Source organism: Mobula hypostoma, chromosome 4, assembly GCF_963921235.1.
Source record: "Mobula hypostoma chromosome 4, sMobHyp1.1, whole genome shotgun sequence".
NCBI lineage: Eukaryota > Metazoa > Chordata > Chondrichthyes > Myliobatiformes > Myliobatidae > Mobula > Mobula hypostoma.
The window spans coordinates 28,403,966-28,430,768 of NC_086100.1; the positions used below are offsets into that span (position 1 = coordinate 28,403,966).

Consider the following 26,803-nt stretch of genomic DNA (forward strand, 5'->3'; position numbering starts at 1 on the left):
AACATAACCAACTGTGACCCTCCTTCACCTCATCTCCTGACGGAAGCACCCTCTATACTTTTATTACCACTACATACAACTATTTTCCATATTTCCTTTGGCCATGCTCAGCCCTTTCATTCTCCATAAACCTATATTTATATAACTTTGCTGACTTTATCTTAACTCATTCCAAGTTTCATTCACCCAGACCCATGTACCAGTGCTCCTAGTCTGACAACTTCTCAGAGGTATATTGGTGATATGCCTCTTGCATATCACCAATTTGAATTACTTCACTTCTAAAAGGCTTAACTTCAAATGCCAAGCTCCTCATCCCCATTGTTCCCTCCATACACATCTACACATAACTATCTCCTTTTGAGGTGCTTATTAAAGCCTAAACTCTTTGAGCAAGTTCCTATTGATTAATAAGAAATATATATTTATTGCTAATTCTCTTTTTGAGCATCTTGGGATATTTTACTCAATTAAAGGTGCTACAGTTATCCATTTTTAATTAAACATTATTCCCTGTTCTGCTCATAAAACATCAAAATTTTGCACGGTGGTAAATGTTCTGGAAAGATGTTGTACCATGAGGTATAAAATAATTAAAGATGAACTTGCTGAGCTCTACTAATGTAACTTTAATTCAAAAGCATCAGGGCAATGGAATAAATAAATATTAAAGTCTTTCTTTGGAGTTTCCATTAATTTTCTGCAGAGGTTAAGGTGAGAGATAGAGAGAACTTCCACTTAAATTACTAGCAGTTACCAAATGAACATTGGCTTTGTTTAATTATAATAAAGTTGCACTTACAGCACAAGGTTTTTTGACTAACATGAGCGACTATCACAGTGTCGCTCCAACTAGTATAAACACACATATGCACCCATTTATTGCACGATAAGCAGAAAAAAATCTAATATGGAGAATAATCATAAAATAATCAGCACTTTGAAACATTTAGATTAAAGCTCCTATATTTGGAGCAATTAGTCAAATTCACCATGAAAACTGCTGTTTGTTGTATCATGCCTCTGGTACACACTCAGTGGCCACTTTATTAGGTACACCTGTTCACCTGCTCGTTAATGCAAATATCTAATCTGTCAATCATGTGGTGCAACGCGATGCATAAAAACAGTCGAGAGATTCAGTTGTTGTTCGGGCCAAACATAAGAATGGGGAAGAGATGTGATCTAAGTGACTTTGACCATGGAATGATTGTTGGTGCCAGACAGGGTGGTTTAAGTATCTCAGAAACTACTGATCTGTGATTTTCACACACAACAATTTCCAGAGTTTACAGAGGATAGTGTAAAAAAAAAACAAAAGCAGATGACATCCAGTGAGAGGCAGTTCTGTGGCAGAAACTCCTTGCTAGTGAGAAAAGTCAGGGTAGAATGGCTAGACTGGTTCAAGCAAACAGGAAGGTGGCAGTAACTCAAATAACTACGTGTTACAACAGTGGTGTGCAGAAGAGCATCCCTGAATGCACAGCACATTCAACCTTGAAGCGGATGGGCTGCAGCAGGAGAAGACTGTGAACATACAATCAGTGGCCACTTTATTTGGTATAGGACGTAAAATGGCCAAATAATGTATGCCTTTTTGATTATTGACGTAATTTTCTTATCTGTTTCTGTGCAGTAGTGTTCTATGAGGTTGTTCCTAAGGTTATTATAGCCAGGGGTGGTAATGTGGATAAGCCTCCACTACCTATTAAATGCTCCCAATAGCATGCGCCTCAAATATCCTCTGACTACCGAGTCCAGTTCCGGGCCTTCACATGAGGCTTAGCTACTAAGCCTGGCTGAAACATTTCTACTGATGGGAGAAAGGGCAAAGACGGGTTACTGGTACCTTAAAACCACTCACTTCAGGCAGATGGGGCTTGTCATCTGTGGTTGGCAACTCATCTAGGAGAAGGAAAACTCTGATCTCAAACCTCTTTCAAATCCCTTACTCACTCTTCCTTCAGTTAGTCCTGACGAAGGGTCTCGGCCTGAAACGTCGACTGTACCTCTTCCTACAGATGCTGCCTGGCCTGCTGCGTTCACCAGCAACTTTGATGTGTGTTGCTTATCTCAAACCTCTGCTGCCTTGCGGCTACAGCTACTCATGGGGAAGGCTTCGGGAGTAAATCCTGAGGGAAAAATCCGGAGCTGGAGTCCCTAAGGCAGTCCTACTTTGAGCTCAATGTTGAATGGCAATTCCTGCGATGCCGCTGGTGTTAAACTGTATTGATTTCTGCCATTCCTTTGGGTTCATCAGATTCACAGAGAGGGTTGCCTGCTACATGGGCAACAGCTTGCTCTCCATATCCTACTGCTCTGGTTTGCGTACCGACAGCTAGAACGCAATATTCATGGCTGACCCTGACCAACGGAGGCCTCAGAGGGTTCTATGACTAACTCAGTAGGCCAGATAAAATCTGTGTTAACTTTTCAGGTAAAACATCCTTTGTCAGAATTGGGAAGGTGAGAAAATAAGTAATTTTAAGTTGCAGAGAGCGTGGGAGAAGTATGGATAGGATAAAGGGAGTATTTCTGATCAAGTGAGGCCGGGGTTGCCTCACGTGCAAACTAGATCACTTGGTGATTTGGTTCATGGGGTCATTTAGATAGAGAGAGAACATGACCAAGGGAACATAAAAGCTATGAAAAAATGGGGTCAGTCTGGCAGAAAGGACACCAACAAGGGAACACCACATTAGCGAAGTGAACAACTTAAAGGCATACCCAAAGGATATGCAGAAACAAAAAAATTCATCTCTTCAGTCAAAAATGTATTTTAAATCCCTTTTCTCTTAGAGATTTTTTTTGGCTATTATCCACACTGAATCCAAAAATATGGAGTGAATTGTGCTGAATTAAACTGGAGAATATTGGATAGCTTACTAGCATACAATGTACGACTTCAGACCGGGGAGTGACCATGTTAAAGTTAGGAGAGGGTGCAATTATAAAAACAATAATTTTAATATAGTGCTTATAAGTAAAGTGGAAAAGGAGGATGAAGACAAGTAACAATGTCTCTGAGGTCAGACAGAGTAAAATGATTTTAGAACCTCTCGCATTTAAAACAGATTCACCAGGATTTTACCAGAGCGAAAACAAGGATAATAGCAAATTGTACTGCTAATAAGGTGCCTTGGGTCTACCATACTAACGTTATTAACATATTTTAAGCATAGAAGTTAATACAAAGCCAGATATATGCTCACATGTTTGTACACTTATAAATGTCCATGTGACATGAAAACCTATACATTTTACAATATAATAATTCAAGTTTTAAATACAGGCTGACAGTAGAAATCATTCACTACCATCCAGACCCAAGATGACATGTGCATTTTACCAGCTGGTGTGTTTTAAGTTCGCTTTTCAGAAAACTGAACTGTGAATGCAATATAGTGTACAAAAACTGCAGATTGGTTTTTATTAAAATTATCTTCCGTATGTGCTTTTGTATTTAATATCTTTTAAATATAAACTTTACAATTCAACAAAAAGTGCTTGGAAACCATGGTTTTCTGATCATAAAACTTATGGAAGCCCATCTGAAACTGATTAAGATTGGAAAATGTTAGTGCAAATATTTCTATATCATCCAATATTTCTTGTATTAGGGAAAACTTCTTCATCAAACTTGAAGTGCGTTAAATTAGCAAGGACTGGATGGGCTGAATGACCTCTGCTTAGTGATTCTGTGTCCTTCAATCATCTAAAATTAGATGACTAGCAGTATGATGAAGAACAGCTTTACATTTTAAAATCAACTTATTTTGTCATTGACGACATAAGCATCACAGGCATGACATCACCCTTTCTTTTGCCATGTAAAAACGTGGCTGTAACTCATTCAGTATAAGTCAATGGAAACATTTCAGCCAGTTCACCACCTAAGGTTAAAACTACCCCTAAAATTATCAGTTTCCTAGGCAACATACTGTTTTCCTGCATGTATCGTCAATGTGAAATCACTATGCATAAAAGATCCTAGATGATGCTTCGGCAAAATGTCCATACGACAGTTATATCTCTTCCATAAATTCAACAGTCTTGTTCTGTTCTGTAAAGTTTGAGTCTGACGTCTATGTTAGGTACACAGTTTTAAATATATGCTTACAAAATCAAAGATTTGTTGTATTCACCAGCTCACCAAAAAAGACTAGCACGTGAAACTCTTAACAAAGTACTATACCAGAGTTTTCTTATGACATAGTGATCTATGGTGTCTGCATCAGCACCATGATAAGGTTAAAATATTTACTAATACAATATAAAATTGGCAGATGTTTGGCAGAGTTTAGTAACAGCTTCATTTTTTTCAATGGTTACTAATTACTTTGCTGATGTGAATGTTTTTGTAAATATTAGCAAAATTACCAATGTGGCAGGCTATTGGGTATATTTGTTATAGTTCAGTCAGCACCATGGAGTAATCTTTTTAACTTCTCTTCATTGTTGTTTTAACACAATTGAAAACTTATGAGGAAGAGCACCATTGTTTCTTTTGTGTCCACATTTACTTTGTACAGACTCGACACCGGCTTATTATTGATAGCAAGTCTCCTGCTTTTAGTGTTTGTGGCGTTGGTTTCCTGCAACAAAAACATGAAGAATGTTTTAAGATCACATAGTTGATGTTATAATTGCTATTGAAGTCATAAAGAGATAAAGCATGGAAACACACACAAAATGCTGGAGGAACTCAGCAGGCCGGGCAGCATCTGTAGAGAAGAGTTCAGTTGACGGTTCGGGCTGAAACTCTTCAGCAGGACTGGAGGAGAAAAGATGAGGAGTAGATTTAAAAGGTGGGGGAAAGGGAGGGAGGAACAACAGGTGATCAGTGAAACCAGAAGGGGGAGGGATGAAGTAAAGAGCTGGGAAGCTGATTGGTGAAAGAGATGTAGGGCTGGAGAAGGAGGAACCTCATAAGAGAGGACAGAAGGCCACGGAAGAAAGAAAAGGGGGAAGGAGCACCCGAGGGAGATGAAGAGATAAGGTGAGAGAGGGAAAAGGGGATTCGGGAATGATGAAGGAGTGGAGAGGGGGAAGGAGGGCCATTACTGGAAGTTCGAGAAATCGATGTTCATGCCATCAGATTAGAAGCTACCCAGATGGTATATAAGGTGTTCCTGCAACCTGAGCACGGCCTTATCGTGACAGTGGAGGAGGTCATGGATTGACGTATCGGAATGGGAATGGGAGGTTCTGGCAGATGGAGTGTGGGTGCTTGTTGAAGCGGTCTCCCAATCTAAGTTGGGTCTCACCGATATACAGGAGGCTACACCAGGAGCACTGGACACAGTACATGACCCCAACAGACCCACAGGTGAAGTGTCGCCTCAATTGGAAGGACTGTTTGGGGCCCTGAATGGTAATGAGGGAGAAGGTGTAGGGGCAGGTGTAGCACTTGTTCCGCTTGCAAGGATAAGTGACAGGAGCGAGATCAGTGGGGAAGGATGAATGGACGAAGGAGTCATGTAGGGAGCAATCCCTGCAGAAAGCAGAAAGTGGGGGGGGGATTGGGAAAGATGTGCTTGGTGGTGGGATCCCATTGGAGATGGCCATTCCCATTCCAATATGTCAATCCATGGTCTCCTCTACTGTTGCGATGAGGCCACACTCAGGTTGGAGGAACAACACCTTATATTCCATCTGGGTAGCCTCCAACCTGATGGCATGAACCAATTTCTTGAACTCCTGGTAATGCCCATGCCGCAATCCCCCCCTTCACTATTTCCCATCCCCTTTTCCTTCTCTCACCTTATCTCCTTGTCTGCACATTGCCTCCCTCTGGTGCTCTTCCCCCTTTTCTTTCTTCCATGACCTTCTGTCCTCTCCTATTAGATTTCCCCTTCTCCAGCCTTGTATCTCTTTCACCAATCAACTTCCCAGCAATTTACTTCACCCCTCCCCCCCATATCACCTATCACCTGTTGTTTCTCCCTCCCCTTCCCCCCACCTTTTAACTTTACTTCTCAACTTTGTTTCTCCAGTCCTGCTGAAGGGTATCGGACCCGGAACGACGACTGAACTCGTTTCCATAGATGCAGCCTGGCTTGCTGAGTTCCTCCAGCATTTGTGTATGTTGCTTGGATTTCCAGCATCTGCAGATTTTCTCTTGTTTGTGAAAGCAAGGAAAAAGGCCCTTTAGCACATTGAGCTTGCAAGTGCCCATTTTTTACGCTAATTCGATCTTAACCCATTTCATTCTCAATTCTTTTGTTCTCTGTTACTAAATAGACTACTATAACTTAAACATAAAATTACTGAGTGGATGCAGGTACCAAATTAACTTGGTAATCCAAGTTGTTGGTGTACTATGAATACACTTAGAAGTTCAGAATGGTGTGCCCACTTCTTTTAGGGACCATAGAATGTGCGTTTGATGTCAGTGGTGGGTAAATTGATGGAAGGTATTCTTAGAGATGGTATATATAATTATCTGGATAGACAGGGTCTGATTAGGAACAGTCAACAAGGATTTGTACGTGGAAGGTCATGTTTGACAAATCTTATTCAATTTTTTGAAGAGGTTACAAGGAAAGTTGACGAGGGTAAAGCGGTGGATGTTGTCTATATGGACTTCAGTAAGGTCTTTGACAAAGTTCCACACGGAAGGTTAGTTAGGAAGGTTCAATCGTTAGGTATTAATATTGAAGTAGTAAAATGGATTCAGTAGTGGCTGGATGGGAGACGCCAGAGAGTAGTGGTGGATAACTGTTTGTCAGATTGGAGGCCGGTGACTAGTAGTGTGCCTCAGGGATCTGTACTGGGTCCAATGTTGTTTGTCATATACATTAATGATCTGGATGATGGGATGGTAAATTGAATTAGTAAGTATGCAGATGATACTAAGATAGGTGGAGTTGTGGATAGTGAAGTAGGTTTTCAAAGCTTGCAGAAAGATTTAGGCCAGTTACAAGAGTGGGCTGAAAGATGGCAGATGGAGTTTAATGCTGATAAATGTGAGGTGCTACATTTTGGTAGGACTAATCAAAATAGGACATGCATGGTAAATGCTAGGACATTGAAGAATGCAGTAGAACAGAGGGATCTAGGAATAATGGTGCATAGTTCCCTGAAGGTGGAATCACATGTGGATAGGGTGGTGAAGAAAGCTTTTGATATGCTGGCCTTTATAAATCAGAGCATTGAGTATAGGAGTTGGGATGTAATGTTGAAATTGTACAAGGCATTGGTGAGGCCAAATTTGGAGTATTGTGTACAGGTTTGGTCACCAAGTTATAGGAAAGATGTCAACAAAATAGAGAGAGTACAGAGAAGGTTTACTAGAATGTTACCTGGGTTTCATCACCTAAGTCACAGAGAAAGGTTGAACAAGTTGGGTCTTTATTCTTTGGAACGTAGAAGGTTGAGGGGGGACTTGATAGAGGTATTTAAAATTATGAGGGGGATAGATAGAGTTGACATGGATAGGCTTTTTCCATTGAGAGTAGGGGAGATTCAAACAAGAGGACATGAGTTGAGATTTAAAGGGCAAAAGTTTAGGGGTAACATGAGGGGGAACTTCTTTACTCAGAGAGTGGTAGCTGTGTGGAACGAGCTTCCAGCAGAAGTGGTTGAGGCAGGTTTGATGTTGTCGTTTAAAGTTAAATTGGATAGATATATGGACAGGAAAGGAATGGAGGGTTATGGGCTGAGTGCAGGTCAATAGGACTAGGTGAGAGTAAGAGTTCGGCATGGACTAGAAGGGCGAGATGGCCTGTTTCCGTGCTGTAATTGTTACATGGTTATATGGTTATATAGAATCACAGACTCTAATACACCATGGAAACAGGTCCTTTGGCTTAACTCATCCATGCTTACTACGTTGCCGACCAAGACAGTCCAATTTACCTGCACGTAGCCCATGTGCCTCTAAATCTCTCTTATCCACATACTTTTCCAAATGTACTTTGACCAATTGAACGGGGTACTGCACCACAAACACAAGAAAATCTTCAGATGATGGAAATCCAAGCAATGCACACAAAATGCTGGAGGAACTCAGCAGGCTGGGCTATGGAAAAGAGTGAACAGTCGACGTTTCGGGTCGAGACCCTTCATCAGAACCAGAAAAAAAGATGTACTGCACCAGTGAAGTTGATGCAAATACAGTGGAAGCCTGTTGGTGAAGTACAGAACAGGCATCAGTCAACACATAACACCGAATGGACTTCAGAAATGAAGCAACCTTTAACCGTGCACTACTGAGCACACAGTGGCCGGAAGGTTATTTAAACAGCTATTATCTCCACCCACTTTTTGAAGTTAAGTTCCCAGTTCACCACCAATCAAAGCCAGACGGTCCTGACTTTGTTTTCAGACATTAATAGCCATCCCATCTCGGAGCCCAGCATTCCTGAGAGAATGAGTGGAGCAGGGATGGCTGCTGAAAGAGAGGAAAACAGAAAATGGCCTCAGCGGGAGGCCGTACCTGCCCAAGTTGTTCAGGGAGTTACGGCCCCTGTCCGAACATTAAGGGGGAGCATTGCACCAATGCCTGAATATTGATAGGGATCTCCTCACTGAAATCTTTCACTGTCTGCAGCTTGTGTAAGGGATGCTGTGAATGAGAGTATAGCAGTGAACTTCTCTGTGCCTGTCTCTCTCTAGGTTGGAATTATATGCAATATCTTGCCTTATACTAACACCTGCCTTAATTAGTATCATCTTGTGGATCTGACAAACACCATCAAGAGGCCAGTCATAGTACACATCAACCCCAGCATCTCAGGCAGCCTTGGACCCATTGTAGTTCACCTATCACTGGAACAGGTCCATAGCTGAAGCCATCTCCATGGCCCTACATTCATCGCTACGTCAGACTAGTCATTGACTCCAATCAGGCTCAAGAACAGCTTCTACTCTGCTATTGGAAGACTATTGACCCTTGAACAATAAGATGGACTCATGACCTCACAATTCACCCCATCATGAACCTAACTGACTGTCAAAACTGCACTTTTTCCAAACAGTAACACTTATTCTGTATTCTGTTATTGCTTTTCCTCAGTACTGCCACAATATACTGATGTGATGAAATAATCTCTCAGAATGCACATGCAAAACAAAGATTTTCATGGTACCTTGGTACATGATGATAATAAACCAGTTTACCAATTTTACCAATTTATCCTGCAGCTTGCTGCCTACTGATATACAAGGTCATTCATTGACATTCGTTATCTGAAGGGAGTTTGGAAACATGGATCAGCGCTCCGCATGTGCTTCCGGAGAGGTCACCTAGGGCCTTGTCAGCACCCAGGAAACTACCCGAAAATGCCAGCTTCTTGAGGAAATATGCAATCCAACAAGCAAATTACTGACTGAAATTTTTGTTGAACTTACTCTGCTAGAGCAGCTGGGGAGGAGTTTGGGGGCAGGGTGCGGAGGAATCGTTGACATTTTTGGGTGGAAACTTTGCATCAGTGCCTGAAGTCTCTAGAGTCTCCAAAATCTTAATCATATCGCATCCACTTAAAAAAGTAAGAAACTATCTATTCTTCATTATACAGTTTATCAATGGCGGCCAAATCAATCTCACACACAGACTGAAATTAATATCTTGTTTTCAGAGATTTTTGGTTTTGAATTTAACTTTACAATTTCAGGAAGGACTAGAGAATAAGTTCTAATCAAAGCATGCAATCAGTCCGAACCTTTCTGAAGTGTAGTGTTTATACCTGAACATCTCTGAGGGATCCAGCGTTGCTAGCCAAAAGCTGTAGGTATTTGCATAGTAGTTGCATGTCCCCCTCCCGTGGCATTCAATGAATGGCACAACGCGAAATTCTTCCAAACACGAACCAGGTGAAGCCAAAGCTTGACCTGATCCCTGGGCACCCGAGCCTCTGTGCTATAAGAGGAGTGGAGGGAAACATGTTTCTGTGAATACGCACACAACGTAAGGATCAGAGAAATTATTTCAGAATAGAGTTGCAGCCAGTCAGTCAACTGGAACACAGAAAAGGGAGACTTTGTTTATTTGATGCCTTATTTTTCTTATTGATCACCTACAGGATGGAGAGAAACTAATCTTCCATGTCATCCTGCAGTCTATGAACCACAGAAAAAGTAGAGTCCAGTGAGACAACCAAGAAAGACTTGAAGCATTCCAGCTTCCTGAGAAAAGAAACACCAGGGCAAAATTGTCAAGCCTAGGATTGACAATTGTTGTGTAGGGGTTAGGGTAATAGTGCATGCCTGTTATGTTTTGTAACTTCAAAATATTAAACCAATTTAAAGGAAATCAAGAGAGCCAAGAGACACACATTTCACATGGTAGGGTCATGACATATGCATTTCACATATTTTTACATATAAACATGATGAATTATATAAACAACAATGAATGCTTACTCAAACAATTATTTTACAATATTACTCAAATACTACAGAAATATTAAATATATAAGTGTTAAGTGCAGATTTATAAGGCAAAGTCCACTAGCAGGTGGGAAGATTTCTAAAAAAAGGAGCTGAGACTGCACGGGGAGAGAAAAGATGAGAAACTTGGGTCAGTAGGAGGATTATTGCAGAGTTTAAAACTAAAAACAGTTTTACTTCATTCCTCTACCACATATTGGGCTTACCAAAATACAAATTAAGTGACATTTATATCCATGTCCTGATTGTAAATTGCAAGCCAGAGTTTAAGACAACTTTCAGTTCAGTTTCTTGCCAAACTTGGATTGGCATTCCTTTATGTACATACCATTACAAATGAGTAGCCAGTCCACAAGGATTTCCAGCCATTTGGGCAGGGTGGGGTCTGAATTGATTGACTGTGCACAGCTATGACCATTGCCAGACTTTCACAAACAACACACCTGGGAATGACACACATCACTAGTTAGCATGAGCCTCAGACATGGTCAGCTTTCCTGAAAATGGGGTTACATAACTCAAATTGTCAGGTTCTTCACATCATTGGAAATTCCATCTGGTGTGTGAGAAATGGCTGATTTCCATGAGACCATAAGATATAGGAGCAGAATTAGGCCATTTGGCCCAACAGGTCTGCTCCGCCATTTTATCATGGCTGATCCAATTTTCCTCTCGGCTCCATTCTCCCCGTAACCCTTCATGCCCTGACCAATTAAGAAGCTATCAACCTCTGTCTTAAATATATATAAAGACTTGGCCTCCACAGCTGCCTGTGGCAAAGAATTCCACAGATTCGCCACTCCCTAGCTAAAGAAATTCCTCTTCATCTCCATTCTAAAAGGACGTCCCTCTATTCTGAGGCTGTGTCCTCTGGTCTTAGACTCCCGCACCATAGGAAACAGATGAACTGGCTTATAGTTTTCTTTCTTCTGCCTCTCTCTCCCTTCTTGAAGAGTAGAATGATATTTGCAATTTTCCAGTCTTCTGGAACCATCTAGTGATTGTTGAAAGATCATTACTAATGCCTCCACAATCTCTTCAGCCACCTCTTTCAGAACTGTGAAGTGTATACCATCTGGTCTAGGTGACCTATCTACCTTCAGACCTTTCAGTTTCCCAAGAAGTTTCTCTCTAGTTAAGGTAACTTCACACACTTCATGCCATTTGACACCTGGGACTTCCAGCATACTGCTAGTGTCTTCCACAGTGAAGACTGATTTCATATCAATCTATGTGGGAAAAAAAAGAAAACTTCATTATGTTAAAACAGCCAACAATTTATTTTTATTATAAAGCATGACCTCCCATAGATTCTAACAGCATCCTTTGACCCACCATGTCCACTCTGGCACACTTGCCCATCTACACACTATCCCATTTGCCCTCATTAGGCTGTATACTTTTATGCCTTGACTAATTAAGTGTCTGTCTAAATTCCTCTTAAATGTGATAATTGTTTCTGATTCCATCCACTCTTGTAGCAGCACATTCCAGATATCTTTTTTTTAAAGCAAAGGCCATTATTGAGGATAGTATACTCGTCTCAACCAATGTTGAGCCTAACCCTTTCCTCATCCCACATTTTAGCACAGAAATTTCTAGTATTGGCCATGGTTTTCAATCAGGAATGGGAGTATTGCCTAATTTTCCCTCCCTCAGTCAGGTACACAAAGCCCATTTGTAGAACCAGCCCCACCATATTACCCTGATTGACTTGGTCTCTATACCTGCAGGGATTGAATTTGGAACTTCTCTGATCAAACAATTCACAGGTTAACTTGCTAGCCCTGGGCTAAGTTTCAATTTTTTTTAAATTCTAGGTGGTATCCATAAACTTCTTCAAAATACAGAGATTTGGTTTTGGAAGACAGTACCTGCTAATATACTGCTGCAGCTCTTGCCCTCTAATTGGAGCTTTGTCCGCACGCATTTGTTTTGAAGTTGACAGCCAATAGGAGTAGTCATTTCTTGATGCATAGTTACAGATGTCATTTATATTACAGAACAAAAATGGCATCACACTAAACTTTGGCAAGCAGCTACCAGCTGTTCCTGAAAGCCACAGATACAAAGAAGTATTAAAAAGGATTTGTACAATATGTGCACTGTTTACTAAAATCTTCAAATATTCATCTTAAATGCCAAGGAGAAATGTCTTTTTTTTTAAGATTGAATAGGATCATGGAAATGAATGATATGTAAGAGCTGGGGTTAAATGTCACATGGAATTCTAAAATCTTTGCTCTGTCTCAAACCTTCGGTTATCATTATGCAGAGTCAGAAAACATGAGCATTATTCACACCAGCAAACATATCAGGAAGTTCACTGAAACACCAATGTAGACATTAGGGTATAGACTGTAAAACATAGGAGCAGAATTAGGCCATTCGCCCACAGAGTCTGCTCTGCACTGTTTTGGCTCAGTTGTTTGCACTTTCAAAAGGCTGCAGATTCAAATTCCATTCAAGAGGACAAAACACAAGGACTACAGTGTTGTGTGAGATCAGGTTTGTGGGTCAGTGTGGGGGTATAGAAGGCACTCACTACTGGTCAGTAGATTAACTATTTATTTACAGGACAAGACAGACATTAAACATTCAGTAAATCCTCCAAGAGACACAGAGCCAAACTCAGTGCCAGAGACCTGAATGCTGTGGCTTTCCTCTGCTAGGTCATTCCCCCCAACAGTATCCAATGTGGTATACCTTTTATTCAGTCGAATCCTTACAGGGGTGCTCTGCCTATCCCCTTTCCCCCTCCTGACAGTCACCTATGTCCTGCACCTTGGGTGTAACTACCTCCCTGTATGTGCTATTAATCAACCCCTCAGCTTCCCAAATGATCTGGAGTTCATTCAATTTCAGCTCCAACTCCTTAACGTGGTCTGGTAGAAGATGCAGCTGGATGCACATCTTGCAGCTGTAGTTGTCAGTGAAACTGGAAGTCTCCCTTCATTCCCACACTCCGAAAGAGGAGCATTCCACTATCCTGCCTGGCATCCCCACTGCACTAAGTGTGCAATAAAAAAGGAAGAATCAATAACCAAAATAAATTTACCTACAGCCTACGTCTCTCCCCGCTGAGCCAAAGCCTCACTCTAACACTGGCTTACTCACACACTGGTCGCTGCCACAACCTTATGCCACAGATTGTGCTCCACGATCTCCCCCTGCTCTGGTGGCCCGTGTGGGTGCAGCACCCAAAACTTCCCCGATTTCTGCTCGTTGGTGGGACTCCCAAATCCCGCACCGTTGCCGGACCACCCCAGGACTTGGCACACCTCACAGAGGGGGTCCTCTCTCTTATTTTTCCTTCTAAAGGTATTCATCTTCTGTTCAATCACTGATTCCTGCTCACAACACCAATTGTGTGAAATCGGATTCACTGGTCCGATGAGTGGGGACAGAAGGCACTAACTACTAGTAAGTAAGTTAACTATTTATTTACAGGACAAGATAGACACTAAACATTCAGTAAACCCTTCAGGTTACACTCGGTTACAAATACATATCTAAATTGAGCACCCAAAGTGGCAGGATAAAACAGACACAGTGGCAAATACTTATTTAAAGTGTGCACCCAGGCCCCCTTTACTGCAGCACACCCCCACTGTTTACTGCAACCCTCAGCCCGTGGTGACCCGGACAGCAAAAAGGTTACCATGTGCTTGATTTAAACTCTACCGTGGCCATGGTGTCATCAGATAAACGGCAGGTAGTGAGAGGGGTGGCAATGCTCCTTAGTCAGGCCGTTCCCTGCTTCCCACGGGGGGGGTGGGGGGGGTGACTTTCAATGAGCAGGTAAGTTTGACACTGACTGCAGCACAGAGGTGCCAGGAATTGATAAATAGAGTCAGCACGGACTCAAACAGCTTACCTCCACATTATCATAAATGTAAAACAAATGAATTTACTCTCATTGTCTTATATACGTTAATCTCAAATACCTTGAGCAATACTGTCAAGAATCATGTTTTGATTAATTAAAAAATATTCAGAGGTATCTTTGAGCATACCTAGATCTTGTCCGTATGCACGTCTATTGCCCTGCACAAAGAGGAGAGAGTAGCCAACACTCAGCTCATTTGTGTTATTTGGACACAGCGGTATCTCCCTGGATTGACTGTGTCTTGTAAAAGTGAACCTGTGGATAACCGGTTTCCACTGGCCAGGTTGCCCCTTAGCTCCTTGCTTTCCTTTTTGACCTGGAAACCCCTTCAGTCCTAATGTTAAACAAAAGTATATTTGTTCCAATTAATGTTGTCTTATTTGAAACAATGTCAGAGTTTTGACTGAGACATATTGATTGACTTATGCTTGTTACAAACATATTATTGCATAAGCTTTAATGTCACATTAAATGTTTAAAAGATAATATAAGAAAAGATCTCACTGCAATCACTATCCCTTTCCATATTAATAGAAAGGATTTGTGGGAATTTATTAAGAAGTACAGTATTTGAAACAGTTGCCCAGCTTACCTGGTTGTCCATCACAACCTGGGGAGCCTTTTGGTCCTGGAGGTCCTGGATCTCCAGGAGGCCCATTTGGACCACATGGACCAGTTGGACCCTCTTCTCCTATGTGTAAACCAAAACAAGACAAACTTGTTTATCCTATAATAAGACTCTGGCAATAGCAGTAAAATATCTCAGTGTCTCAGTTTTTTCAGATATGATACTGGAAAATAGTTTATGATTTTAATTAACAACAAGGTTGCTCCAGTAAACAAGGGTGAAACAAACTTTGAGGAACAGCGTCCTTATGGTGGATTACTTCCATACTTGGGGGGACTGGTTCCATACAGAATTGTTTAAAAGGACATCTGAACGGTGGTTCCTCTACATGAGGAAATATGCAGATGCTGGAAACGCAAAGCAACTCACACAAAATGCTGGAGGAACTCAGCAGTGCAGGCAGCATCTATGGGAAAAGAGTAAACAGTCAAAGTTTTGGGCAGAGACCCTTCATCAGGACAATGAAGGGGTTCGCCCTGAAGAATCGACTGTTTACTCTTCTCCATAGATGCTGCCTGGCCTGCTGAATTCCTCCAGCATCGTGTGTCTTGCCCTGAGTGGTGGTTGGCTACATGCCATAATTCTTAAAATTGGCACTAACAGTATTGCTGGACCATATTCTAGAGTCTTGTTCAAAAGAGCTGGAGAGATGAGTTCAAATTCCCAACTGAGCAGTTGTAATATTCAATTCAGTTAACCATGTAATCTGGAACTAAATAAGCTAGTTTCAGTATTGGTGATGATGAAACTTGTAATCAAATACAAATGTTCTTAAGGGAAAAATATATACTATCCTTACCTGGGCTGGGTTATATATGACACTGGATGCTCTACGACGTCAGAGATTATTAACAGTACTGGGGAAAAAGTCTAGTTAGGAACTCATTTATATCAACTCTCTGTCCGACAGGACTCATCTGTAGAAGGAGGTCAGCAGTTCAAAATGGAAATTACTGCCATGCTCTGAGAGCACGTAAAGATGGGGACTAATTGCCAGCCTTGCTAGAGAAGCCCCCATTCTGAGAAAACATTATAAAAGCTTGCAGAAAAATGGTGTCTTTAGCAAACTTACAACAGTATAGAAGGCTAGTCAGCCATGCTATCCTGCATAAGATTGACCCTATCAAACCATTTGGTTCTTTTTACCACCTACTCACACCAAGGGGGATGACATAATAGTCAGTTCACCTACCAGGACAAATCAGCATTGTCACAGTGAAAACATGCAAATGTCAGAGTCACCACCAGGCAAAATGTCATTCAAATCCATTCAAATCGCTGGAGCTGTGAAGCAGTGACACTTACTGGTGCAGCAGTCTGACACGCAGCAGAGTTAGAGAGGGAAAAATCCCAATGTGCAGTGCAATATGATTAACTAAACAGAAAACTGGCAGACATAAAGATGCAGATATTCAATCAGGTGGCAAAATTCTACAAAGGACATTTAAAACAATGATTTGCAATGTCGTTGCAGAGAGTCAGATTGCCGATCAAAAATCATAGAAACATAGAAAACCCACAGCACAATACAGGCCCTTCGGCCCACAAAGCTGTGCCGAACATGTCCCTACCTGAGAAATTACCTAGGGTTACCTATAGCCCTCTATTTTTCTAAGCTCAATGTACCTATCCAGGAGTCTCTTAAAAGACCCTATAGTTTCCGTCTCCACCACTGTCGCCGGCAGCCCATTCCACACTCTCACCACTCTCTGTGTGAAAAACTTACCGCTGACATCTCCTCTGTACCTACTTCCAAGCACCTTAAAACTGTGCCCTCTCATGCTAGCCATTTCAGCTCTGGGAAAAAGCCTCTCACTATTCACATGATCAATGCCTCTCATCATCTTATACACCTCTATCAGGTCACCTCTCATCCTCCGTCGCTCCAAGGAAAAAAGGCCAAGTTCACTCAACCTGTTCTCATAAGGCATGCTCCCCAATCCAGGCAACATCCTTATAAATCTCCCCTGCACTCTCTCTATGGTTTCCACATCCTTCCTGTAGTGAGGCGACCAGATCTGAGCACAGTACTCCAAGTCGGGTCTGATCAGGGTCCTATATAGCTGCAACATTACCTATCGGCACCTAAGCTCAATTCCATGATTGATGAAGGCCAATGCACCGTATGCTTTCTTAACCACAGAGTCAACCTGCGCAGCTGCTTTGAGCGTCCAATGGACTCAGCCCCCAAGATCCCTCTGACCCTCCACACTGCCAAGAGTCTTACCATTAATACTATATTCTGCCATCATATTTGACCTACCAAAATGAACCACCTCACACTTACCTGGGTTGAACTCCATCTGCCACTTCTCAGCCCAGTTTTGCATCCTATCAAGGTCCCGTTGTAACCTCTGCCAGCCCTCCACACTATCCGCAACACCCCCAACTTTTGTGTCATCAGCAAAGTTACTAACCCATTTCTCTACTTGCTCATCCAGGTCATTTATTAAAATCACAAAGAGTAGGGGTCCTAGAACAGATCCCCGAGGCACATCACTGGTCACCGGCCTCCGTGCAGAATATAACCCGTCTACAACCACTCTTTGCCTTCTGTGGGCAAGCCAGTTCTGGATCCACAAAGCAAGATCCCCTTGGATCCCATGCCTCCTTACTTTCTCAATAAGCCTTGCATGGGGTACCTTATCAAATGCCTTGCTGAAATCCATATACACTACATCTACTGCTCTACCTTCATCAATGTGTTTAGTCATATCCTCAAAAAATTCAATCAGGCTCGTAAGGCACGACCTGCCTCTGACAAAGCCATGCTGACTATTCCTAATCATACCATGCCTCTCCAAATGTTCATAAATCCTGCCTCTCAGGATCTTCTCCATCAACTTACCAACGACTGAAGTAAGACTCACTGGTCTATAATTTCCTGGGCTATCTCTACTCCCTTTCTTGAATAAGGGAACAACATCCGCAACCCTCCAATCCTCCGGAACCTCTCTCATTGATGCAAAGATCATTGCCAGAGGCTCAGCAATCTCCTCCCCCACCTCCGACAGTAGCCTGGGGTACATCCTGTCCGGTCCCAGTGACTTATCCCACTTGATGCTTTCCAAAAGCTCCAGCACATCCTCTTCCTTAATATCTACATGCTCAAGCTTTTCAATCCACTGTAAGTCATCCCTACAATCACCAACATCCTTTTCCGTAGTGAATACTGAAGCAAAGTATTCATTAAGTACCTCTGCTATCTCCTCCAGTTCCATACACACTTTTCCACTGTCACATTTGATTGGTCTTATTCTCTCACGTCTTATCCTCTTGCTCTTCATATACTTGTAGAATGCTTTGGGGTTTTCCTTATTCCTGCCCACTAAGGCCTTCTCATGGCCCCTTCTGGCTCTCCTAATTTCATTCTTAAGCTCCTTCCTGCTGGCCTTATAATCTTCTAAATCTCTATCATTCTGAACCCTTCGTAAGCTCTTCTTTTCTTCTTGACTGGATTTTCAACACTGTTTTTACACCACGGTTCCTGTACCCTACCATCCTTTCCCTGCCTTATTGGAACGTACCTATGCAAAACGCCACACAGATATCCCCTGAACATTTGCCACATTTCTTCTGTACGTTTCCCTGAGAACATCTGTTTTCAATTTATGCTTCCAAGTTCCCGCCTGATAGCCTCATATTTCCCCTTACTCCAATTAAATTCTTTCCTAACTTGTCTGTTCCTGTCCCTCTCCAATGCTATTGTAAAGGAGATAGAATTGCGATCACTATCTCCAAAAAATGCTCTCCCACTGAGAGACCTGACCCCTGACCAGGTTCATTTCCCAATACCAGATCAAGTATAGCCTCTTCTCTTGTAGGCTTATCTACATATTGTGTCAGGAAGCCTTCCTGAACATACCTAACAAACTACAGCCCCTCGCTCTAGGGAGATGCCAATCGATATTCGGGATATTAAAATCTCCCACCACAACCCTAAGGGTCATTCAGGTGAAATAGGACTTATTTCAATCATACTCATGCAGAATCTGATATTTTTAAAGAATTAAATTATAGACAATAGACAATAGGTGCAGGAGTAGGCCATTCGTACCTTCAAGCCAGCACTGCCATTCACTGTGATCATGGCTGATCATCCACAATCAGTACCCCATTCCTGCCTTCTCCCCATATCCCTTAACTCCACTATCTTTCAGAGCTCTATCTAACTCTTTCTTGAAAGCATCCAGAGAATTGGCCTCTACTGCCCTCTGAGGCAGAGCATTCCACAGATCCACAACTCTCTGTGTGAAAAAGTTTTTCCTCAACTCCGTTCTAAATGGCCTACTCCTTATTCTTAAACTGTGGCCTCTGGTTCTGGACTCACCCAACATCGGGAACATGTTTCCTGCCTCTAGCGTGTCCAATCTCTTAATAATCTTACATGTTTCAATCAGTTTATTAACAGCCTAGTTTAGTTTCAAGTGGCTATCTAACAAAAAATCAACTACGTTCAGCATCTTCACCCTGTCTGCCACAAGAGACAGGATCTCAGCTGGAAAGCTGTGCACAGTTCTGGTTCCCATACTGTACAACTAAAGATGAAAGATTAGTTTTATTTGTCCCATGCACATTGAAAATTACAATGAATTGTGTCATTTGCGTCAACGACCAACACGGTCCGAATATGTGCTAGGGGCAACCTACAAATATCGTCATGTTTCCAGCGGCAGTTTATCATGCTCACAACTTACTAACTTAATAACCCTAACCCGTACATCCTTGAACTGTGGGAGAAAATTGGAATATCTGGAGGAAGTGAGACTATTCCCAATCCAATTGAGTGTGACAATAAATGTCTTGAATAGTAGCAGGCCTTTCCACATCCTTTTAGTTCCCTTTGGAATACAGAAAAGAAAATGAAAACTGGCTGCATTCTTTCACATTTTACAACTGCAAACCATGCTAAATCGGTTCAACTTTCTCTATGGTAAAAATTATTTGTGAATGATACAGTAGTGAAATTCAATTACAACTTGTTCCGAGTTTTGAACATACCGGGGTATCCAGGCGGGCCGGGATCTCCAGGACTCCCACATTCCCCATTGGGCCCTGGTTCACCTGGTGGTCCTGGGTCACCCTTAACAACTGGTCTGTTGGTGACAGTAGGAAATCCTTTCGGGCCTATGAGAAATATAACCATTTACAGTAGAAGTTGAAGCAATCCCAAGTAGACAAACCCATTTTTTATTAATTTTAGTTTTGTTCAAAGAGATGCCCATTATTCAATGTAATTAACTCAGCAACCAATTGAAGAAATACACAGGCCATGGCCTCCTTTGATGACACTAATGCATAGAACCTTTTCTATTGCCAATGAACCAGAACGTAGGCCTGATTAATGGACACAGGGAAGACATTGTTCACAGAAAAATGTAGTTCACTGAAACAATATGTCTTCTAGAAGAAATGAATTTCAAAAATTGAAAGCCACTAAATGACCAAGGCCTCATCGGTATCCATTGGGAGAGGGCTCTGAATATACATTATTCGGACACTGTTCACACTGAATTGATTATAGTAAGGGCCCATGTGGATGTTAGTCTTTCTGCCTAAAGAGCAGTGGCTGGTAGCGTGCAGCAAGGGCTGGAGATGGGTCCATCCGTTGTTCCTTATCATCTATCTTAATGATTTAGATGATAATGCAAAGTCGATCCGCAAACTCGTAGATGACATCAAGATTGGGGGTGTAGTGGACAGTGAGGAAGGCTATCAAAGCTTGCAAAGCGTTTTGCATCAGCGCTGAAAATGGACTAAAAAATGGCGGATGGAATTTGATGCAGACAGGCGCAAGGTGTTGCACTTTGGGAGAATAAGAGCCAGGGTAAGACTTACACATTGCATGGTAGGGCACTGAGGTGAGTGGTAGAACAAAGCAACCTGGGCATACAGATTCATAATTCCTTGAAAGTGGCATCACAGGTAGATAGAGTCATAAAGAGAACTTTTGGCACATTGGCCTTTGTTGATTAGCACGTTGAGTATAGGAGTTGGGATTTTATGTTGGAAGTTGTTTAAGACACTGGTGAGGCCAAATTTGGAGCATTGTGTTTTGTTCTGGTCATCTATTTACAGAAAAGGTGTCAATAAAGTTGTAAGAGTTCAGACAAAGGTGTTGAGGACCTGATTATAGGGAAAGGTTGATTAGGTTAGAACTGGAGCGCAGGAGAACAGTGGTGGTGGTGGGGGGGGGGATCATTTAGAGGTATGCAGAATTGTGAAGGGTATAGATAGGATGACTAATTGCAGGCTTTTCCCCCTCAAGATGAGTGAGAGGTCATAGGTTTAAGTTGAAAGGTGAAATACTTAAAGGGAATCTGAGGGGGAATTTATTCAGTTGAGAGGGTGGGCAAGTATGGAACAGCTGCCAGTGAAAGTGGCGGATGAGAGTTCAATTGTAACATTTAAAACAAAACTTTGAATAGATACAGTAGCATGCAAAAGTTTGGGCATCCCTGGTCAAAATTTCTCTTATGTGAACAGCTAAGCAAATAAAAGATGAACTGATTTCCAAAAGGCATAAAGTTAAAGATGACACATTTCTTTAATATTTTAAGCAAGAAAACTTTATTTCCATCTTTTACAGTTTCAAAATAACAAAAAAGGAAAAGGGCCCGAAGCAAAAGTTTGGGCATCCTGCATGGCAGTACTTAGTAACACCCCCTTTGGCAAGTATCAGAGCTTGTAAACACTTTTTGTAGCCAGCTAAGAGTCTTTCAATTCTTGTTTGGGGGATTTTCGCCCATTCTTCCTTGCAAAAGGCTTCTAGTTCTGTGAGATTCTTGGGCCGTCTTGCACTGCTCTTTTGAGGTCTATCCACAGATTCTCGATGATGTTTAGGTCAGGGGACTGTGAGGGCCACGGCAAAACCTTCAGCTTGCGCCCCTTGAGGTAGTCCATTGTGGATTTTAAGGTGTGTTTAGGATCATTATCCTGTTGTAGAAACCATCCTCTTTTCATCTTCGGCTTTTTTTACAGGCGGTGTGGTGTTTGCTTCCAGAATTAGCTGGTATTTAATTGAACTCATTCTTCCCTCTACCAGTAAATTTTTCCCCATGCCACTGGCTGCAACACAAGCCCAAAGCATGATCGATCTACCCCCGTGCTTAACAGTTGGAGAGGGGTTCTTTTCATGAAATTCTGAACCCCTTTTTCTCCAAACACCATTGCGGCTAAAAATTTCTATTCAAAAGGTTCAAAGGTACATCTAAACAAGCCTGATGCATGTTGGAAACAAGTCCTGTGGACTGATGAAGTTAAAATAGAACTTTTTTGCCACAATGAGCAAAGGTATGTTTGGAGAAAAAAGGGTGTAGAATTTCATCAAAAGAACCCCTCTCCAACTATTAAGCAGGGAGGTAGATTGATCATGCTTTGGGCTTGTGCTGCAGCCAGTGGCATGGGGAACATTTACTGGTAGAGGGAAGAATTAATTCAATTAAATACCAGCAAATTCTGAAAGCAAACATCACACTGCTTGTAAAAAAGCCAAAGATGAAAAGAGGATGGCTTCTACAACGGGATAATGATCCTAAACACACCTCAAAATTCACAATGGACTACCTCAAGAGGTGCAAACTGAAGGTTTTGCCATGGCCCTCACAGTCCCCTGACCTAAACATCATCGAGAATCTGTGGATAGACCTCAAAAGAGCAGTGCAAGACGGCCCAAGAATCTCACAGAACTAGAAGCCTTTTGCAAGGAAGAATGGGCGAAAATCCCCCAAACAAGAATTGAAAGACTCTTAGCTGACTACAAAAAGCGCTTACAAGCTGTGACACTTGCCAAAGGGGGTGTTACTAAGTACTGAACATGCATGGTGCCCAAACTTTTGCTTTGGACCTTTTTCCTTTTTTGTTATTTTGAAACTGTGAAAGATGGAAATAAAAAAAAGTTTTCTTGCTTAAAAGATTAAAGAAATGTGTCATCTTTAACTTTATGCCTTTTGGAAATCAGTTCATCTTTTACTCACTTAGCTATTCACAGTAACAGAAATTTTGACCGGGGTGCCCAAACTTTTGCATGCTACTGTAGGTGGATGAGAAAGGTGTGGTGGGCTATGGTCAAGGTGCAGGCAGATGGTACTAGGTAGAAAACCAGGCTGGTACAGCCCAGATGGGCCATATGTCCTGTTTCAGTGCTGTGGTGCTCTATGGCCTTAGGGTGTACGCAGCTAATCAGAAATGCCACAGGAAGGCCAAAGCAAAGTGAGGATACCTCCAGTCATGGTTATCAAGTTCTATATGGCCATGAACCTGAGGTCTTTCCAGGCTGGAATTAACACACACTTGCTATTTGTTATGCAGAGGTCCCTGGTACTCTCTATTCAAAAAGAACTGACTGCATTTCATTCTCTGCAGAGGCACCAATCAAAACCCCATTTTGGCTTGTGTTGTAATGGAAACCAACTTATTGGCTGTTAGCTGGTAATGTCTGGAACCACACGAAGTTATCCATGCTTCCACACCAGAAAGCTTTCCACATAATCTTATGCAGCGTATGTGCTTGGCTCTTCCCTGAACCTGTACATTGGCAGGGAGCACTGTGAAGTACCTTATTTCTTTATGAGGTAGAAAGATGGCATTTGACCCATTGAACTTTCCTGTACTCCCACCATGGAACCACTACCTCCAGTCTTCTCACCCAGTCCTGACTGCAGGCCACTCATATCTCGAGATTTATTCAGGATTATCATGCTGACATTAAAACTGGTGGCCACGAGAGTTAAACATAATGACATTATGCCTCCACCCTCATGCTTTTCTTCTTGTGCCTTTTCAGTCTCACAGTCAGAATCAGAACCAAAATCAAGAAACACACACACACACACTAACAGTAGATTCTGGGGGATTCAGTAGGCACCGGAGATGCTGAGACAACAATGAACAGCATTCATGTGAATGAGCAGGCTATGAGCAGAGCTGGTCTAGTGTCTGTACTTAAAGAATACTATCGGTTAACCCTACACTGCAGTTCCCAAGCCTAATTCCAGCACTATTTAATTCAGCTTCACAACCTCGTTCACTTTATGACCCAACGACTTTGATACTCTTCATTCTTCATGTTCATTGATCTGTAAGGTTACCTCGTTGTCCAAATTGTCCTGGTGGACCAGCATCTCCCACCTGTCCCCTAGTTCCTTTGCAACCTTGTGGACCTGCAGCAGAAATGTTATTAACGTTACGATTATATAGAGACTACAACACAGTAATGGGCTATTTCTTCCACCCACTCTACCGGACGGGCATCCCATTGCCTGTCACTTTAATTCTTCATTCCATTCCCACTTTGACCTACTGGTCTTCAGCCTCAGTACTGTTACAGTGAGGCCCAAACCAAGCTTGATAGATAGTTTCTCTTCTTCTATTTGAACCCATTGTAGTTTTATGCATTTAATATTGAATTTTACAACTTCAGCTAACTTGATTTCTCTTTCAGTATGAGTTACCTGTCTATGATGTCGGCTCAGCTTGTTTGTGTCTCCACCCTATTTTGTTCTCTTCTGAGAGAGGAGGACAAGCCCGGGCATGACTTACTACTCTGCATTCTGCAATTCCTTCTAAACTTTTGTCCATATTCTTTTGCCTACATTCCCACTATGGAACTTGCTATCAACCAGATAACCTTATCCCGATGCTTTACCTGATTTTACCCTGTCACAGTCCTCCCTGCAGTTTACAACTACTTGTGCCTCCTTCCCAGTTCTGCCGAAGGATCTCCAAGCTGAAATATTAACTTTTTCTCTTCCCACAGTTGTGGTCTGACCTGCTGAGTATTTCCAACAGTTTCTGCTTTTGGTGCAGATTTTCAACATCTGCAGATTTTGTTTACTTTCAGAAGGATACCTATCTATTTATGAAACGTCGAATTTATTGAAAATATGTAAATTAACATTTCCTGACGTGGCAAGCACATCTGTTAAGTTAAATATAAGTACAAGGAGATCACTAAAAGGAACTTCCACTCCATGCTATATAACGATACGGATCTCATCCAGGAAAGTGAGCGAACCCTGGCTGACTGGCTGACCCCTGGCTGACCCCTTTCCCTTATTATGCAAGTTATCTGCTGAAAAGCAAGTCACTGCTGTAAAACAACAGAGTACCCAATTTAACACACCACACACAGCAGCTTTTGTTGCATTTATATTTGAAGGGAAATCCACTTTCTGGAAATTTACTGCACGGAAGGAACGGCCGTTATGCTAGTGATAGCTTTCAGAGTTTGCACTCTAGACAATCACTGGTGCAGCATTTAAAACCATTGTACATTATGGTTTTTATATTGCACTTCACTGTGGGCTCAGCAGGAAATTTTAACAAAAGGATCTATCCTGTGTCAACTTAAAATATGGTCACTGACTTATCTTTCTATATAAATGCCATTATCTTTCCAGGCACTGTGATTCAATTCACTGTGTAGTTGCTTTGGCCCCTGGCATGTGCCCATGCTTCAAATTAGCAGCTCACCCCCTTTCCCCTCCCTACCACTACTCACTGCATTTTACTAATTGAGGTTTTATCCTCCATTAGTAAATCAGAGGCTAAAACTGTCAATAAGGAGACATGACTTCAAATTCCATCATAGGAGTTTGGGAGGTGGGGGTTAAAATAGATAAATAATTAATCAATTAAATAAAACACTGCCAATAGTAACAGCTCAAAGCAAATAGACTCAGAAAAAAGTCAGCTGATTTACCAAAGTTGGAAGAGAAGTGTATAGATCTTAGCCGCCAATATGACTGATGCTCAGCTACCATCTAAACTGACCTAACAAACAAGCCACCCATTTCAAGTGGCAAAGAGACATAGATGGATAATAAGCTTTTGTCTTACAACTGATGTCTCATGAATTAATAAAAGAAATTACAACAAGTTAAAATTGATTGCTTCTACGAGAGGCAAACATTTTGTTCTGCTCATCCTGAGATCTCTAAGTCAAAATAATTTTCCCCTCGTGGATTCATTTACACTTTTGCGTCAAGAGTATAGCAGACTCAGGGAAGATGTTATACAAAATTTTCAAATTCTAACATCTTTGCAAATTTATGTGGTGTTTGCCACATTTGCTAAAATTATTTATATCAGAAAAAGATATTCTTGAACAATACCTGGAGACCCTGGAAGACCAGTCAAACCCTGGTCGCCTTTTGGACCTGGGAATGAAGAACCAGGAATTCCCTGTAGAATTAACCAGAGAGACGATTCAAAATGGTTAATGTTGCTGTTGGCGGAGGTGGCTGGATAACTTGTTAATCACACTGTACATCAGGAAATCAGTTGATCAAGTAGCATCAGGTTGGGGGAGGGGTGTTTGGAGAGGATTTGTTGATATTTCAGGCCAAAACTCTACAATGGGTTTGAGGGTGCAGAGGGGAGGGAGAAAGCTGAAGGTCCAAGTCTGGGGTAGAAACCCACATGTTGAAGACCAAAGCTGGTGAGTCTGGAGGTAGGGGTTCGAATGTCAAAGCTACTGGGTCAGCTTTTACAGAGCTGAGAGGCCTGGTACCTCCAAGTCTGCAAGCTTGATGCCAAAGGGTTTGCAGGCTTGATATCTGTGCACCTGAGAGCCTGGGGCTAAGGATTTGTGGCCCTGAGGTGGCCTGTCCGAGAGTGGACAGCCTGTCAGTGTGTGAGAGAGGGTTTTGTTGTTTTTGTTATTGTTGTTGCTACTGCTCGTGTTGCTGGGTTTTCCTGTTGTTATTGTTATTACTGCTGCTTGTGTTATTGGGTTTTGCTGTTGTTGCCATTTGTGTTGTTGGGGTTTGCTGTTGTTATTGTTATTGCTGCTTGTGTTGTTCTGCTGAACACTGTGGCCATGCTATGGTGACATGGGAATGCAGGGCGACACTTGCGGGATGTCCTCAGTGCATCCTTCGGAGTGTTGGTTG

The 26,803-nt window shown here is 42.0% G+C and overlaps 1 protein-coding gene across 1 annotated transcript in view; it reads right to left on the minus strand.

Moving 5' to 3' along the window:
* Positions 1-680: 680 nt before the first annotated feature.
* Positions 681-26,803, minus strand: part of LOC134345208 (collagen alpha-5(IV) chain-like) — a 205,084-nt gene continuing 178,961 nt past the window's right edge. The window contains exons 44-52 of the mRNA XM_063045494.1: positions 26,024-26,093; positions 23,999-24,070; positions 19,911-20,036; positions 14,874-14,972; positions 14,409-14,615; positions 12,267-12,444; positions 10,721-10,835; positions 9,690-9,862; positions 681-4,595 (exon numbers count right to left, since the gene is read on the minus strand). Of these exons, the coding sequence (XP_062901564.1) occupies positions 4,520-4,595; positions 9,690-9,862; positions 10,721-10,835; positions 12,267-12,444; positions 14,409-14,615; positions 14,874-14,972; positions 19,911-20,036; positions 23,999-24,070; positions 26,024-26,093 (1,116 nt within the window). The 3' untranslated portion in view covers positions 681-4,519. The remainder of the gene's footprint in view (positions 4,596-9,689; positions 9,863-10,720; positions 10,836-12,266; positions 12,445-14,408; positions 14,616-14,873; positions 14,973-19,910; positions 20,037-23,998; positions 24,071-26,023; positions 26,094-26,803) is intronic.